A 19,330-nucleotide genomic window follows, 5' to 3' on the forward strand; every position below is an offset into this window, starting at 1 on the left:
GTTATGGGATCCTGTCAAACGGAAGATTATACGCAGCAATGACGTCATCTTTAAAGAGGATTGTGTACACAAAGAACCCGTGCAACCTGTGCAATACAGGAGGGTTGTTTATGATGATGTTGGACAGCAAAGAATGCCCATTAATATGCAGCAGCAGGCTGCTGTAGATAACCCTGTCCAAGAGGGTATACAGGCTGAAAATCAGCCAGACAATTTTGCCAATGATGCACCATTGGATATGCCAGCAAATGGCGCTGTAGAACAGCCAAATATGGTGGTACAGCCACCCGTAATGCTTGACGAACAGGCTAGACAGCAGCCTAATCCGGAACATTTTGTTAGGAGGAGCACCCGTGTACAACGGCCTCCTAACAGGTTTGTTCCAGGAGCCAATAATGTGGCTGATTTTATCATGCTGACAGATTGTGGTGAGCCTTCCAGCTTCAAGGAAGCTATGGGAAGAACAGAGAAAATGAAGTGGGAGAAAGCCGTGCAGTCAGAAATGGACTCCCTACTTCAAAATGATACATGGGACTTGGTGCAGCTACCTGCAGGCAGAAAGGTTTTGCCATGCAAGTGGGTTTACAAAGTCCAAATGTTCATGATGCCTGGTTCTTTGATAGTGGTGCTAGCAAGCACATCACTTCCTGCAGGAAGTCATTCATCTCATTAGAGCATACATCTAAGGGGGGCAGTGTCACATGTGCCGATAATGCATCATATACCGTAAAAGGTATTGGGCAAGTTGCTCTTACTTCTATCTCCGGTGGTGTTGTCACTCTAGAGGATGTGCTTTATGTTCCAGACATTCGCAAGGACCTCATTTCTATTTCAGCCATAACTACATGTGGCCTTCAGGTTCTTTTTTATGGTGTTAGGTGTGCAGTGTATGATGCTACACATGCCTTTACCATGGTCTTAACTGGCACATTGACTAGAGGTCTTTATTGACTTGATACTTGTGACAGATGTTTAGATGATGATGCTGCACTTGCAGATGCACATGCCTTTGCTCTTGATTTTACCATGGCAGATACCAATTTGTGGCATGAGAGGTTTGGACACCTTAACTTTGGTAAGATGCACCATGCTGCGATTCCCAAGGATGGGAGAGTTGGTGCTTCACACAAGCTTTATTTGGTTCATAGTGATGTTTGTGGCCCCATGAGGGTTGCAGCTCTTGGGGGATTCTATTATTTTCTCACTTTTATTGATGACTTCACCAGGTATACTTGGATTTTCGCCTTGAAATCCAAATCTGAAGTTTCTTCCTGCTTCAAGCATTTTATTGCCTTGGCTGCTGCACATTGCTCACCTTAATTCAGACAGGGGGGGTGAATACATGTCAAAGGAGTTTGCTGTTTTTTTGGCTTCATGTGGCATACGTCATCAATGCACGGTGCCTTATACTCCTCAACAAGAATCCCGTGGCTGAGCGGAAAAATAGGTCAGTGATGGAGTCAGGTGCATGTTGAAAGGCAAACATTTGCCTAACAAGTTGTGGTTGGATGCCGTCATGTGTGCTAATTACATTATGAACAGATGTCCCACAAAGGCATTGCAGACTATCACACCTTATGAGGCTTGGACTGGTCATAAGCCTCGCATTTCTCACATGAGGACTTTTGGATGCTTGGCCTATGCTCATGTGCCTTCGTAGACACACACTAAGTTGGATGATAAAGCTGTCAAGCGCATTTTTATTGGGTATAGCTCAGAGAGCCTGGGCTATAAGCTCTACCAGCCCTGCACGAGCAAGTGTTTTGTCAGTCGGGATGTTGTGTTTGATGAATCTACCACTATGCCTTTGCTGGACTGTCAAAAACAGCATGTTGTTGATGCCACAGATTTTTTCGATAGCTTGATGCCTTTGTTTCCATCCGATGCTCAGGATGATGTTCCCTCTGAGGTTGTACCTCCTCCATCTGTTGGTCATTTGCAGCCAGCCACATGTGCAGCCAGATATTCAGCCTGATATGCCTCTCATTGCTAAGGACCATTTGCACAGGGCTCTTGACCAGGAAAGAGCTGAAATCCAGGAGCCCAAAAAGGTCCCACGTTGGCTCCTTGACACATTAAATGACAGCAAACAAGATACTCCTTTGCCAGCCCGTACTAGAGCAGCTGTCCGGAAAGAGAATGCTAGTTTTGTTGCTTATGCTTTGGTTGCTCCAGCATGCAATGACAAGCCCTTATATCATCAAGATGCCTTTCAGAATGATTGTTGGGTGAAGGCTATGCAAGCTGATCCATTAGAATAACACTTGGGAGTTGTGTGATTTGCCTCCTGGCAAGAATGCCATTGGAACAAAGTGGGTTTACAAAAGTAAACAAAAAGCTGATGGTTCAGTGGACTGTTACAATGCCCGTCTTGTTGCTAAGGGCTATGCTCAACAGTAAGGCATTGACTTTGAGTGTTATTGCCTTTGCTGCCCACTTTCATTGGGAGGCACATCAGCTTGATATCAAGACAACTTTCCTTCATGGGCATTTGCAGTATGAGGTCTATGTCTCCCAACCTCCTGGGTTTGAGGTTGAAGGTTCTGAAAGCAAGGTATGCCACTTAAAAAAAGCCCTTTATGGATTGAAGCAGGCACCTCGGGCTTGATATTCCAGGATTCATACTCAATTACTCACACTTGGTCGCAAGCGTGGGACAGACTTGTTGATTTTAGTCCTTTATGTGGATGACATGCTTCTGACTGGGACTCATGCTCAGCAAATTGCAGAGTTTAAGCTTGATTTGCAGAAGACATTTGCTATGTCTGATCTTGGTCTTTTGCACTACTATCCGGGCATCCAATTTGCTAGCAGTGAGGGGGGCATTTTGATGTCACAATCCAAGTACATTGGACAGCTTTTGATGTCACAATCTAAGTACATTGGCATTTTAATGCCACAATCCACACCCTTAGAGCCTGGTTTTCACTTCTCTTCTGAGGATGGCAGCGGTACATGTGATGTCACTCTCTATCAGCAGGCAGTTGGTTGTTTGATTTACTTATGCCATACGAGACTTGATCTACAGTATGTTGTCTCACAGTTGAGTAGATATATGCACAGTCCATCTATGCACCATTGGCATGCCGTGAAGCGTGTTTTCAGATATCTCAAAGGTACTCAGCATTTAGGCCTTCTTTATGGGGCTGATACTTCACTTGTCATGCATGGATTCACTGATAGTGATTGGGCTAGTTATTCAGACGATCGTGTGTCACATAGTGGCAACTGTTTCATGCTTGGTACTTCATGTGTTTCTTGGTTCAGCAAGAAGCAGAGTACAGTTGCTACTTCTAGCTGTAAAGCTAAGTACATAACAGCCTTTACAGCTATAGTGGAGTGTGTTTGACTTCAGAAGCTTTTTGCAGATCTTTATGCATGTAAGACTGCTCCTACCGTCATCTTCACTGATAGTCAGAGTACTTTGGCTATTGCTCGGAAGCTTGAAAGCATATTGAGGTTCACTATCACTATGTCAAAGAGCGATTAACAGCATGTGATATTCTGTTGTCTTATGCTCCCACTGAAGACAACTTGGCAGATCTATTTACGAAGGCTCTACCTCGACCTCATTCTAGGTTTGAAGAAAGTGGATATTATTTCCTACCCCCACCTGATACCATCTTTTTCTTATTCCAACTATTCTTTTTTTTGGAGCTAAGATTAAGGTGTTATTCTTTGGTTTAGCCTTGATGGTAAGGCTAGACAATCGTTTAGGGCTTTGAATATAGAGTAAAAGATTAATTGAAGAAACGTGCTTATATGTCTCAGTAAAATCAGAGTAAACCTGACTGAAGATGTATTTTGCAGGAAATTGATGTGGAGGCTTTAAAAATACTGGAGTCATGCTACGACCGGGCAATGCAGGTTAAATTCTGAATCTTCAAATTGCTCTGCTTATGCCTATTATTTCCTACTCCATTTCCCTTTGTTTTTCCAGAGAGAAGAAAGGGGTGAAATTTGCCAACCTTTGCATGTGCTATTTGTATACTCGAGAGAAGATATGTCTTTTCTATCCATTGTGTGTGTTCCAGCACATCCGCAGCCATGTATGACTTGTCATATTAACTATGCACACACTAGATGACTGAATATCGCTTAGAGACTGTCCTGATTTTCTGGGAACATCTGGCAGATTTTGCAGCAGAATCGAACTCTAGTTGATAAGTTGGTGAATACACTGATAGAGTTTAAGAGTATTACAAGGGAGCAGTTTTGGGACTTGGTAGATCAATATGGTACTGTCGAAGAACCTCCCCCTCAGCTTACAGATATCCGAAACAAGCAGCTTGAGGCATTCCAGGAGGAAATGTTCTCTAAAAGAAGATCTACTGGATGACCTGCTCAAACCTGCCAGGTTGGGCGCATGCTGTACTATCCAGCCTCCCCGCACATGTGGGGGGCCAGTTTTGTAACATAGTGCATTTAAATGTGAAGAGAACTTTTAGAGAAACCGTTTTATGGATGTTTTGATATCCTCATATTATTCTGATTCGTCGTGCAATAAGTATGGAAGAAATGTGGCACACAACATAGTAATTTTAATCACTATAACATTGCCTCATGACCGATTCTAGAGCAATAACTGCTCTGAGTGAAGAAATGGTGCCCCGTGCCTTGTGCATTGATGCTGTGCGGTAGCTATGATATCCTTTGGACGTCGAGGTCTACAACTGCAAAATTTTCAATTGAGAATATCTCTGGAAACACGTTCTGCTAAAGCAGGCTCTGACATGGACAATAGCATCATAGCATTCTCTCATAGAGGATTGCCAGAAAACTTCTAAATGTTCTGAAGACATGGAATAAGGAGATTTCACAGATGGGTCTTGTCACTTGCGATTTGCGTGGGAAATATACCACTGAAGTTTGAACGGCGATGTAAGCATAGATCGTCTTTGTTTCTCTAATTGGAGGCTTTCATTGTCCTACTACCTTGCCATTTCACCTGACCCAAATTATGATTTACATATGTTAATGTTTGTAGTTCCACTTCGATTGGGGCATGGTTGCAATGAAATTGATATTTCTCATTAAGCGTTCTGAACACCCAGCCATTTCACGTGCTGGGATTGCTTTAAAAGACATGCAATGATCTCTTTTATGTCCCTACCAGCTTTCCACAGTGCTCCATGTCTTTGTTCAATGTCTCCTTTATGCAGTATTCCTCTTGCATGCATTATCATTGTAAAAATGTTGCTTTATGTCTGTTTTCATTTTAGTCTTGGATGCATTTAGGGGATCATTGCTTTCATTTGTAATCATGTCCTATAGTGCTCTCCCCTATTTTAGTTTATCTCATCATTAGAATTCATACAGTGCTGTCTTTTTTCATCCCATTGCTTAGGTTTCCTATGGCCTTGCAAAGTCTCTCTCTCTCTCTCTCTCTCTCTCTCTCTCTCTCTCTCTTGCATAGGGACTCCAGACCCTCAGGATCAAAGTATGGAACTTAGGAGGATGGGCTATGGAGAAAGTCATTGCACTAGAAGAGGATATAGCTGAGACAAATATACTTGTAATTTTGGAGTCATGGGAGCATGAAGGCAACACATCCCCAGAAATTCAAGGATTCATAAAAACATCAATCTGGAATGCAAAAACACACATAGGTGGACGAGGATCTGGTGGGATAGCATGCTACATAAGAATGGCGTGGGGAAAAACAACCAAGGTTGTAAAGGAAGACCCATATAAACAATACATGGGGCTGGATATCATGGCAAAGGAGGGGAATATCAAAATGGGAGCGTGTTATTTTACACCTCCACAATCACCCATATACAAAAACAATAGCAACATATCCCAAGAGGACCCCCTCATGCATTTAGGGGAGGATGTAGCCAGGTTCTCTAAAGAGAGTACAATTATTCTTGCACGAGACTTCAATGCATGAACAGCATTAATGCAAGGCATCATAACAGCCGAGGAAAGGGACTCAGTATGGATGGATGAAATAGAAGAAGATAATGAAGAAAGAAGATGATGGAAAAGGACATTAAATGATGTTGGGGAAATCAATCATATGGGAAGGCAACTCCTCACATTGTGTGGATGCTTTGGGCTACAAACATGTAATGTCACAACATAATTTTAAAAAACAGGAGGGTACACATGCAAAATGGCTCAAGGTTCAAGTGCAGTTGATTATGCGATCACAAACTCACATGCAAAGCACACGATTGAGTACATCATGATTGAAGATGAGTCTCTCGAGTCGGACCACAGAGCAATGTCTATGGGCGTTAAGGGAACAAGCAATGTTGTAGGGAAAAAACAAAAAATAATTACACATCCCAAGTTAAGAATGGACTTAAAAAAACACATATCTATGAAAAGGAGATTGAGGTGGCAATGGTACAAAGGCCAATGTCCTCAACATGTCATGAGATGAGAAAATACATAATAGATATGTTACTGTCAACAGCACAAAATTGCTTCTCTAAAAGCAAGGGGAGAAGCCTAGGGATGCCATGTAATCATTAGTAGACCAAGATTGCAAGGACTCAAATAGAGCTTGGAAACCGGCAAATGCAACAGAGAAGGAGGACAAAACTCAAACATATTGACAGATAGACACAAGAAGAGGATATATCTCGAGCAAACAACTCTAGAGTTTTGAGGAGATGAAACAAAATCCCAAAAAGTTTTTCCAGAAACTACATGGCAACAAATCCCAAGAGAGGAAAGCACAATGCGAAGACATGATACGATTTGTTGAAATCCTCTATGAAAGAGAAGGGGAAGAAAAGATCAGCCACGACTATATCGTCAAAGCAATAGATGGAGTCATAACGGAAGAAGACATGGGAAGTGGTCTGGAAAAGCTAGCTAATGGGAAAGCTAGACATATGAAGGCTAGTAGCAGAGATGTTAACATGGGGAGGGGAGAAAACAAAGATTGTGCTTACGAGACTCATGAATATGTCTCTAGTGGAAGGGTTTCCACTAGAGTGGTAGATAAGTAGAATTGTACTGATCCATAAGGGGGGGGGATAGCACGATGGCAAGGAATTATCCGACAATCACGGTACGCAGCCTAATGGCAAAGTTATATGGCACTATCCTTGAGCAGAAAATCAACAAATGGTCGGAAGGAGTGAGGGTGCCATCCTAGGCAGGGTTTCGCCCCAAGCACTCTACAGTTGATCATTTGGTTACCATATGGGCTGCAACTGAAGGAGTCAAAGGTAGGAAAGAGGTTATCTACTATTGTTTCATAGATTTCAAGAAAGCCTTCATCGTGAAAGAGACTCTGGGAAATATTGGAAAAGCTTGAAGTCCCTCAAGAACTCAGAGAAGCCACATATAAACTCTAGGAGAAGGTTCTAGCTGAGTTAGCACAGCTGCTAGTAGATGGATCATGCTTCAAGAGGAAAGTTGTAATAAGGAGTGACATAGGGGTTAAACAAGGCTGTGCCCATCACCAACACTATTCGGTCTTTTTATCGATGAATTGGAAGAGTGGATGAGAATACATAGCAAAGAAGGTGTGCAAATTGCAGGATACGCTTTGTTAATGCTTATATATGCAAGTGATGTGGTATTCTTCACAAAGCAAGCACATCTGGATGCACTGAAAGAGTTTTGCAAACACTCGGGAATGCAGGTTAATATAGACAAGTCAAAGGTGATGGTCATCCAGACACATAACAAACAGATGGATGTCACATTTAAAGGGGAGCCCCTAGAAATAAATAGTCAACTCATAAATATTTAGGACTGTATTTTATCGACAACTACAAATGGAATGCATGCGTGGAAAGGAGGATTTTGGGAGGTTTAATAGCTCTAAATAACTTCCAAAATAAATGCAGGAAGGCGCATCTGTAGAATTGGGAAATGAGAGAGTTTATGTACACCATGCTTGTGCAGACAATAATCCTTTACGGATGCCTTGCTTGGGCACCTAGGCAATCTAGGATTCACTGGGAAAGAATAGAAACTTTACATAAACGATTCCTAATAGGGGAGTTAGGGGTTAAGGCACATACACCCTACCCCATCCTGTTGGTTCAAACATGTATGATACCTTTAGAAGGGGAAGCATCGTGTCAATTCATGGCATGCCTCAACAAAGTTGAGAAGATGAATGACAACAGGATACCACACAAAGCGATGGAAACTACACAACTCATGGGTTGGCACATAGAGGGGATGAAGTGGATGGAATCATGGGGTATAACTACCACTGATATACCAAAAGATGCATGTGAAATAAGAGAGATTGTGATGCAAAAAATGGTACAAAAACTATTGCAAAACCCAGGGACAAAAATGCAGTTTTATAAACAAGAAATTAACTCAATATAGTTAGGAATGCAAAAATACCTTGGGGAAGACATATCAACATTTAAAAGACATTGGATCTGCAAAATCAGAACTAGTTCACATGATCTCGAGGTAGAGAGGGGTAGATGGGCAAGACCCAAGATCCCCAGAGAGGAAAGAGTCTGCAAAATCTGCCCCACAGGAGAAGTAGAAAATGAGCAGCAATGGGGAAAGCAGAGACCTAAAGAATTTGCCAGATCACTAGCCAAAAAGCTGGGAATCTACTTAAAAGAGATTTTAGAACATCGCAACAAGGTACTGGGTCTAGCTCACAAGCTAGCCCAACAAGTACTCACTACATGACAAAGCTGTAAGATTTTTCTCTTCACTAGATGTAAGGGATCACTATTAGTTAATAGTGATCACCAATCCCATAGATCTTGAAGGGTCTCACGTGGACTTTAATACAATCATATCATCTCTCTCTCTCTCTCTCTCTCTCATTTTCTAGCACTCTTCCTTGTGCTTGTTCTCGTTCTTGACTCACCAACTCACAACCACACTCTCACTTAGTCACTTTCCCTCTCCCTCTCCTTCTCCCTCACACTCTGAATCTCACACTCACACTCACACACTCACTCACTGACAATATTATTCTTGTGTTCTTATTACATTCCACCTAGGCTCTATTAATGCACTCGTATTACTAAGATAAAAGCAAAGGACAACTTTGAACATGTTGCAAATTTATGTAGTTAAGTTAGTCGTATGTTATTTTTACCCTATGATTGAGTTGTTTACATGAATCACCAGTTAATCAACACACACACATGCACGCATGCATGCTTTTTTTTTGGGGGGGGGAAGAACTTAAGAAAAATGTATGTTCATAGCTTTTTTTCCCGCCCGCCCCCCCCCCCCCCCACACACTTCCCTTCGACACACACGCTCATGCATGCATGCATGCATGCACGTATGTATGTATGTATGAATAAGATAAGTGAGATGTCGACATGCACATGCACATCCACACCATTGTTGAGGATTCAATTCAACATCATGTTTCATATTCTGAATAACACTAATACAAAAGAGTGCTAAAAGGAAAAGGGGTTGAAATCCCTAAACATAACTCTAAATGGGCTTGTATACATTCATTCTTTTTAATTAATCTAGTGTATAGTTAGTCATTTGTGCAATCTAGTTGTGCCTTTTGACCTGCGTGGTACTAGAGCATGGTTGTGCGTTTCGTTGAGGCATCATTCTTATGGAGAGTGTAATCTTATTTTCATGTGTATTTTGGTTCAAAATGATTTGCATTTGGAGATATCGACTGAGAGAGATTGCATTTTGAAGCTTTTGTGACTGAGCTTCCTTCCTTATGAGAGAGAGAGATTGTTTAGGTGGTTTTTTGAGGTTTTGAGTGATTATTTGAGGGATTCTCGTTCCCTTTCCTTTCTCTTTCTTTTCCTTGTACTATCCTCTTTGGTGTCTTGTACAAACAATATTAGAGTCTACTTGCCTAGTCTCTATCTGTAGAGTCCGAGAAGATTTATTACTCTATTATGACCTCTACAACTCTACATCAAGCTAGCATAATTAAAATGGTTCAGTATAGTATCTGAATATCAAGTACTATAATATAGCTGAGTCTATTTTCTCATAGAGAGATACAAAGTTTTGCCAGGTTTTGAGAGGAAATTCGTGGTAGTGAACTAAACAAGCAGAAAGGTCAAAGTTCTCAGATTAGATCAAGGATACCTTATGCGACATTCATTGGATACAAGCCAACGATTGGGCATCTTTACATATTTAGATGCGTAGCATATGCTCACATACATGATCATCATCATAGAACGTTGGATGAAAGTAAAAAAAATGCATCATGGTAGCCAAGAGAGACCACTATTTAGCTTAACATATACTTGGAAACACAAAGAAATTTGAGTTAAAAGCACTACTTATGCTCTCAGAACCACCATTGCAGCTATAAAAGAGCCAGTTTACTTTTAAGGATATAGTTGTCAAGCCAAAATGGTAGACTATTATGAATGAAGAAATGGATGCCTTGTACAAGAACCAAACTTGGGATTAATGTGAGTTGCCACTAGGAAAGAAAACAAGTGGGTTTGCAAAGTTAATTAAAATCCTGATAGCAGCATTAAGAGGTACAAAGCTAGACATCATAGCAGCATAGACAAGTTATGATAGAGTTACCCACCAAAATGCACTCCACGAGGATTTTGATATCTCTAGCCACAGTCAACAAATGGGATGTGTATTAAAGCAAGCACACAGTGAGAGTGCTCTCAACGGAAGCATAACGGAAGAGGGAGAGAGAGAAATAGAAAGCCACTCAAGTTCCTTTTTTTTTTGGTGGGTGCAAAACACCCTAATCTTCATTTTCATTCATTTATATATGTGTTTGAGTATTGTACATAATCGTGGTAAAGGCACAGTGACCTTCAACCCCGACAACCTCCCACTTAAAGGACAATGTGCCTTTAAGGGAGAACAACTAGTGAGCATACTATCAAATGCCCAGTAATACACGACAACACTCAAACCGCTGACTAGGTAGACTCTTCGTTAGCATATTTGCAGGGTTATCATCTGTATGAACCTTGACAAGCTCTATACGCTTGTCCTCAAGTACCTCCCTGATGAAATGGTACTTGACCTCAATGTGTTTGGTCTTTGCATGAAAGATCGGATTCCGGAATCACTATGCAATGTCGGTACACCTGTATGAATCCCCAAATCTCCCACTAGCCGATCAAGCCATATAGCCTCCTTGCAACCCTCTGTGGCTGCAACATACTCAGCCTTTGTGGTAGATAAAGAAACGCACTTCTATGTGCGAGACATCCACGACACTACACCACCTGCAAAGGGGAACACATAACCAGAAGTGGATCTCCTACTATCCACATGCCCTGCATAGTCTGAATCTATGTACCCAAGTACATGCATGTCTCCTCTACCAAAGTAGATGCACATCTTCTTGGTACCCTTCATGTACCTCATGATGCACTTAACTGCCTCCCAATGCCTCTTTCCTGGATTTTCCATATACCGGCTAACAACTCCCATTGCAAATGCAATGTCTGGTTTAGTAGCTATCATAGCATACATAAGACTCCCAACTGTTGATGCATAAGGAACTTTGGCCATCATGGCCCTCTCCTCATCTGATTTGGGACTACTTGTATGACTCAGTTTCACATATGAGGCAATGGAGTACTCACTGCCTTCCCCCCCTCCATATTGAAACACTGCAATACTTTTGTAACATACTTCTTCTATGAAAGCCAAAGGAGTTTCCTACTCCGATCACGCGTGATGCGCATACCAAGAATATGACCTGCAAGTCCCAAATCCTTCATATCAAAGGCCTCATGCAACTTGTCCTTTAATGCATCTAGCTCATAAGTATTCTTGCTAGCCAATAGCATATCATCCACATATAGTGCGAGGAGTATCATGCTATTATCCTTAGCCCTTTTAGTGTAGAGGCAGTGATCAATTTCACTCCTAAAACCCTGGGACCGAATGAAAGCATTAAACTTTTGATACCATTCTCTAGGCGCTTGCTTAAGACCATAGAGACTTAAATGCTCTTTGCCCTTTTCTTCAAAGCCTTTCGGTTGCACCATATAAAATTCCTCATGCAGATCCCCATGCAAGAAAGCTGTCTTGACATCCATTAGCATAAGCTCCATATCCTCTGCTGCCACTAGTCCAAACATGCATCTAAGTGTGGTCATCTTCACAATTGGAGCGAATATCTCATCAAATTTTCTTGAACCCTTTAGCGACCAAACAGGCCTTGTACCTAGGCACATCATCACTTGTGACCTTCATCTTGTGTGACCCATTTACATGGCAATGCTTTCTTTCCATGTGGCAAAGAAACCAAGTACCAAGTCTTATTCTTCATAAGTGAACTCATCTCTGATTGCATAGCATACTTCCACTTGCGTTGATCCTCGCGCATCATAGCCTCTCTGTAGCAAGAAGGCTCCCTGCAATAAGTAAGCATCACATAGTCTACCCCTGGAACAAGCCTATCAGGTGGTCTAGACACTCTAGATGATCTTCTCAAGGGCATTTCAGCTTGTTGTCCCACCTACATATCAGCCACATTTGGCTCATCATTTCCACGAATAGATGATCCATCATCCACCCTTGATTGTATACCTGTGGGAGTACTTGGTGGTACCATTTCTTGCACACTTGGTGCATGGACAACTTGCTGTCTATCAACATATGCAGGTGGATTCACGTCCTGGAAAGTGATTCTCCTCATTTCCACATCCCTCATGGGTGCCTTATGCATGTTTTTCTCATTGAAGGCTACATCATGGCTGCGTATGATCTTCTTTGCTTCTAGATCCCAGAGACGATAGCCCATCTCTCCACTTTCACCATAACCTAGAAAGATGCATTTCCTAGACTTAGAATCTAGCTTCTTTCGAAGCTCTTTTGGCACAGGTGCATATGCCTCACACCCAAATATACGCAAATGAGAGTAAGAGGGCTTCTTGCCACTCCATTCGTCTTCAGGAATACCACCATCCAAACTCTTACTAGGTGATCTATTGATCACGTGCACTGCAGTCTTCATTGCCTCAGCCCAAAAACCACCATAAAGACTTGCATTGGAAAGCATGCATTGCAACCTTTCTTGAATGGTACAGTTCATCTTTTTTGCAATTGGATTTTGCTCTGGAGTACGAGGGGATGTGAGCTCCCTCTTAATCCCACGTGTATCACAGAAATGCTGAAAGTCATGAGAGAGATACTCTCCACCATTGTCAGTCCGTAGGCATTTAAGCGTTCTACCTGACTGATTCTCAACCAAGGCCAGCCATTTTTGAAATACCTGGAACACATCACTCTTCCGAGCTATAGCATAAGCCCACACTTTCCTAGTTGCATCATCAATGAATGTCACATAGTATTCAACCCCGCCTAATAACCGTGTAGGCATGGGACCACATACGTCTAAATGCACCAAATCAAGATTTTCAAAATCTTTCTTTTCCCTTCTTTTATGGGCTGATTTAGTTTGCTTCCCATAGAGACAATGCTCACAAAATTCAAAATTAGAGAAACTCAAATGCAGTACATAACCCAAACGGCATAAGAATTTTATCCCATTTTGCTCATATGGCCCAACCGGCAATGCCATAAAGAAGTACTTGGCTGCTCGATTATTGCAACAACATGATCAAACACCCCTGATACATGTAAGGGATACAAAGTCCCATACTTGGAACCCCTGGCCAAAAGCATAGAGCCCTTCTGAATTTTCCAACTCCCAGAACTAAAGATGGTCTGAAAACCAGCATCATCTAGCTAACCCGTTGAAATGAGACTCTTGGTCAGCTTAGGCACATGTCTCACATTTTTCAAAATAAATGCAGACCCATTTGCAAAAGAAAACTTTAAGTCACCTACTCCAACTATGTCACATGCATAGTCATTTCCAAGATGCACAAAACCTGTCTTTCCACTATCATAAGTGGAGAACCATTCCCTATGGGGAGTAACATGGAATGAAGCACCAGAATCCAAAATCCAATCCTAGGAATATGCATCATCTGAAGTGAAGCAACTCTACAGATAAACTAGACATGAAGAGAATGTCATTGTCATTATCATGTGTGATTGCATTGATCTCCTCGATCTTCACTTTTCCTTTGTCCTCCCTTGGACTCTCTTCCTTCTGATTTGCACCCCAATTTGCATTATTTTTCTTATCCTTTTGCTCTCTTTTAAGCTTGTAGCAATCCTTTTTCATGTGGCCCTTCTTGCCACAATAGTGACACTCAATGTTCCGTGCCCTGGACTTGGTACGGGACTTCCCTCTTTCTTGAAACTTCCCCCTGAACTGTGATCTACCCCTTTGCACATTTAAGGCTGCATCCTGCTTGTTACCTTCCATTGACTTTCGTCTAATCTCCTCGGCCAACAAGCTACCAACCACATCATCAAAGTTCAATACTCCACTAGGTATAGAGTTACCGATAGCAGTACGGAATGTATCCCATGAGGATGGTAATGAGCATAAGAGAAATATTGTCCTCATTTTCGCATCGAAATTCAGCTTTTGAGCTTGAAGCTGACTGAAAATGATATTAAATTCATTCAAGTGCAAAGCTATGGATACACACTCCCTCCTTCATGTGCAGCTCAAACAATCTCTTCATGAGATAGACTTTGTTTGAGGCAGTCTCTTTCTCATATGTAGCACACAGCTTTTTCCATAAAGCTTCCGTAGTCTTTTTAGTGACTACTGTGAAATAAACTGGCTCCCCAAGATGAAGTCTAATGGTAGACTTTGCCAATGCATCCAACTTATTCCATTCATCTGTGGACATAGCTGTAGGCTTAGCTTCAATCCCTTGCAAGGGTTTTATCTGCTTCTTTTGAATAAGCACATCCCTTATCTGTTCTTTCCACAAAGAAAAGTTTGTCCCATTAAACTTTTTAATGCTAAAAAACTCCTTTTTAGACATGGAAGAGGATGCCATGATGCAAATAAAGCAAAATCCCAAATGCTAGTGCCTGCAAGAGAGAATCACACCAAATACTAGGTGCACCCAAATGTGTATGCCACAATAGAGTGGAATATCACCAAAACTCAAAGCTCAAAGCATCAAAAGATACAGCTGACTCATGTGCATGTACTATGCATCCATATGAGCAAATCTAGCCCAAAAGAAAATGCTAATTGCAATGGCATTCCAAAATGCCAATAAGTGCCAAATGGCTCAAGCATAAACACCATCCATGGGCATATGCATCAACAATATCTCATCGAAGAGAGCATAACACTATCAGTGCACCCTAGTTGCCATTTGGACTCGGCGGGAGATTTGCTTGTGGTTTGAGCTAGCCACTATGCGCATTGTTGTTGCTTTCATGAGTCATTGCTTACAAGGTTTGTTGCGGTCGTTGGTTGTTGCTGGAGGCTCATGAGCATGGCTAGGTGTTAAGTCTTTGTTGCAACTCCTACACATTGTCGGCTACGTTGGCTTAGTTGCTGCTTTGTAGGTTTTCTGGAGATGGTTGATGATAATCGTGGGCTAGAGTCTGCGGGCTGCTATTGCACATTCAATGACTCGGCTTAGGAAGTCATTGGCCATGGGTAGAATAGTCGCTACAGCTTTGTTGAGTCGAGGGTGGCTGTTAGTCGGATGGCATGGAGCTTTGATCGGCTTTTGGATGGGGCGTTGCTGTAGAAGCCTTCATGCTAGCGTTCTTGCATGTAGGCACTGTTTCGCCTGTGAGGTCCCTACGAGCCTCTCTGCTTCTGTATTGTATAGTAGTCCTGAGGAGCATGCTGCCTATTGTAGGATTAGTCTTTGTAGTCACTTTAGTTGTTGTAGGTCGAGGCTATAGAAACTTAGTGTGCAGCTGAATGTAGATAAGTAGTAGTTGCTGAGAATACTACCTCTCACAATATGAGTTCTCTCAAAAATCTCTCTCAATAGATAATGAACTAACACTTAAAAGACTCTCTCTCACACAATCAAAGTCTCTCCCTCTCTCTCACATTCCAAGCTAGAATGAAATCTCTCAACAGAATTCAAGAATCGAAGAAGCACTTATTTTCACGGAAGAATGAATGGAAATAATGGAAGGAAATTCCCCTCACATGAATGGAAGTGTCTCATCGAAGAGAACACTCAAGAAACTCTCAATCACAATCTCTCTTACATGGATCGCAATGCTTCAGTGGAAGGCAAGGGAGCTTTGATACAATGAACAAATATGGAGAGAGGAGAGGAGAATAGTGGAGATGAGGAGAGAGGGCACAGCTAGAGAGCATACCACAAATGACTAACTGTACACTGTCTCTCCCTCTGACAAAGCCATTCTGTTCCCTATCAATTACTGAGTTACAGACGTAGGAAATGCGCAACGCCAATGCTTTGGCAATAATCTTATAGGAGGTGTTGAGCATGGTAATGGGCCTCCAGTCACTAGCACTTTGGAAAAAGCTTTATCAGGCTGGCATTGACGTCCTCAGAGAGCTTCCCTTTAGAGCAAGCTGCGTTCGCCATGTTGGTGAGATTAGCGCTAATGAGAGCCTAGAATGCCCGGTAGAATTCACTCGAAAGAAGAATTAGAGGAAGCCCTGATACGATGGCCGACGACAGATCCCCCGGCCCTGACGGCCTGACATTAGGGTCTAGCCAACCTTGTGCTTTGAGAGTTAGAGATACGATTGTCCATCTCGGAGAGGGCCTCATTTAGGCTTTCGAACCATTGCTCGAGTTCGACTATCCCAGGATTTCTTCCTTCCTACTCTGAGTTCAATGCTTGCTTCCTTGGTCACCTTAATGACCCTGCGGATGGCGGCATCCCATTTACTGCATGGGTCGGGGTTTTCTATCCCGCCGTTAGTCCAGGCACATTTGACTGTGCGGCAAAACTCCTTGATGGCCAGCAGTCTTTTGTCAAACTTGAGGGGGATGTCCGCCGACCTAGCTGTCTTGCAAGGTAGATTGAATCTCCAAATTACTGGCAGATGATTGGACAAAGCGGAGGACGTAATGTACTCCCCTCCCATGGGCGCTTGCAGCCACCATCCTTCTTCCGAGATGTAGAAGCGGTTGAGCCTGGCAGCTCTAAACTCCCCACCCTTGCATCGATTGCTCCATGCAGTCCGTCTGGAGCCAGATTGACGGCGTCAATTAGGCCGGCGTCAAAGCAAAGGCTTTCCCAATCTTCTCTTTCAGAGCCAACCGGGGAGGCCCCAACATGAGTGTGATTTGCATCATGATTTGTAAAGTTCCAATCTCCCCCGGCAATCCAATGTCCCCTTGAGACATGTAGACCTCAACTCTTCCTTTCGGGGGAGGAGTTAGGTGCATAGACCCACACTACACCAAATGCTTCCCCTTCTAATGACACTTCCACTCCTAGGGTCCACCCTTTATCATCTTTGAAGACTCTTTGGGGTTCAGCTCCTTGCGGACCACTACTACAGTGTCACCTTTGCCTCTCGTCGAGCAATTCACAAATGTAGCATAGCCAATTTGGTTGAGTGAGAACCAGAAACCGTCTTCGCAGCCACACTTAACTTCTTGAAGAAGAATAATCTTTGGTTTAATTCTGCGAACAACTGCCAAACATCCACGTTGCTTAAGCTTGCCACAGCATCCCTAGACGTTCCAAGTCATCACCGATAAGTTGGCATTCATATTAGTCTGAGTGGAGGGAGAGAGCCTTGCATGCATCCTTGAAGAAATTAAACTTGTTCTCCTTGCTGCCCCTTGCTAATTCCTTGATCCTCTTGGAGAGCCCCTTTGCCACCGGAGCAATTCTTGTACCCGTTTTCTTTTGCTAGCTGCTATCGGGGTTGCTTCCTTCAGCCTACTTCTCCTCAAGCAGCCGTTTCTTGTGGTTGGCTTCTGGCATTGCTTCATCTTCACGAGCTGCCTCTTGCTGAGCTTGCAAGAATTCCACCTGAGAAACCAGCTCCAAAGGGACTATGTTCGGGTCATCATGCTCATTTGTAGAGGAAGCTTGAGGTGCGATGCACTTTTTGCATGTGCGACGCCTTGGATGGGAGGCTTGTCGTGGGGGGAGGGAATCCTCGTCGTTGGCATGACGGAAGTTTCATGAGCACAAGGAGTGGCTTTGCCCTTCTATCCCACAACCATCCATTCCTGGGATGGTAGACTGATGTGTCTTTCGCTAGACTCTGCCCCAGAGGATCTGTTTATGACCTTGAGTGTCCCCTTCCTCATCACCACCCGTCTCACCACTCGATTGAAGAGGCGCACCTTCCCTTGTTTTGGCCTTATCCCCCATTGCCAATGCTGTGTTAGTAGATTTGAGGGGTCAATTCCTGGTGTAGTGGCCTGTCAAAGCAAGAGTTGGGGAAGGGGCTAAATCTAACTTGAAGCACAATGGGGGAGCCTTCCGGGAATCGCACCTCCAAGAACTTTGGAATCTCTTGGGACTTGTCCCATAAAATCCATGCTTTCTTGTGACCGATGGGACCCGTGCTGGCAATGGAACCTACACAACTCTGTTGAGTGAGGAGGCCACACGGGCCATCTTGTCTTCTAGCCATGATGGGACATTGGAGAACTCCACCCATACTGGGCAATCATGCATGAGAAATTGATCGATGCTGAACTTTGGACTCCACGGAAAGACCAGAACCGGCGGAGCACCACTGAAAAGATGGACCGACCCAGTACATCTTCTCGGATCGCCTCAGATACAAACTGGAAGAGAAAGAAGCCCTTACCCAGAAACCGCGAGGAGTAGCAGTTGGCCAGGAGTTTGCATTCGTATGCCATAAACTGCTCCAGCTTGTCTGCCGCTGGGGACCCGGCCTGTGAAGAAAATGTAGGCAGCACCTTTTGCCAGACAGGTGATGTCCTGCTGAACATCATCAAACTCGAGCTCGCACACAACTCGATGGCTTCGGCTTGACTCAAACGAAGGTTTGCGCTCCACTTCCTTCGCTCTCCTCAACGTTTTCTCCCGGAGAATCTTCTTCGCTTCTTCCTCGGACATGGGGGAGAACCCACTTCGTATTTTGGTGGCTAGGACGTTAGTAAAGGAAGGTGGAGCTTGACGGGGTGAGTTGCCATCATGCGAGGGGATCTCGAGGACTACGTGAGCCTCTGTCTCTTCCGATGAACTAGCATCGCTCATGATTACCGCAGTCTGGGCTTCCTCTAGTGGTCTAGGATGTTTCATGGGGGGTGTAGTACAGCCTCCATGCTTGCACCGCATGTCATTCATGCATAGGGGCAGGGGCACGTTCACTAGCCATGGGCTCGCTCCACGGGCTCAGCATTCACTTGGTTGAAAAAATGTAGTACCTTCCCCAATCAACTTCTTGAATCTACATCTCATCCATGAAGTTGAGTGAGGTGCCTTAATACAAAGCACATTGGGGCCAAAAAATCATACTCCTATAGACTTTTTCCCCTAGTGTAGGTTTCAAGGTTGGGTATGATGCCACCTTCCTCTTATCTTAGCTTGCAACTCATTTGAAAATTTAATGCCAGTGCTAAGATTAGCT

At 43.2% G+C, this 19,330-nt stretch overlaps 1 protein-coding gene across 2 annotated transcripts in view; it reads left to right on the top strand.

Moving 5' to 3' along the window:
- The window catches only part of EMB2083 (AAA-type ATPase family protein), an 86,080-nt gene extending 81,053 nt beyond the window's left edge, over positions 1-5,027 (top strand). For both annotated transcript variants that reach the window (XM_087398445.1, XM_087398446.1), the window contains exons 11-12: positions 3,811-3,867; positions 4,136-5,027. In XM_087398445.1, coding sequence (XP_087254571.1) covers positions 3,811-3,867; positions 4,136-4,339 — 261 coding nt within the window. In that variant the 3' untranslated portion in view covers positions 4,340-5,027. The remainder of the gene's footprint in view (positions 1-3,810; positions 3,868-4,135) is intronic.
- Positions 5,028-19,330: the final 14,303 nt, after the last annotated feature.

This window comes from Dipteris shenzhenensis, chromosome 27, assembly GCF_047967505.1.
Source record: "Dipteris shenzhenensis isolate YYH24624 ecotype China chromosome 27, Dip_SZ_1.0, whole genome shotgun sequence".
Taxonomy (NCBI): domain Eukaryota; kingdom Viridiplantae; phylum Streptophyta; class Polypodiopsida; order Gleicheniales; family Dipteridaceae; genus Dipteris; species Dipteris shenzhenensis.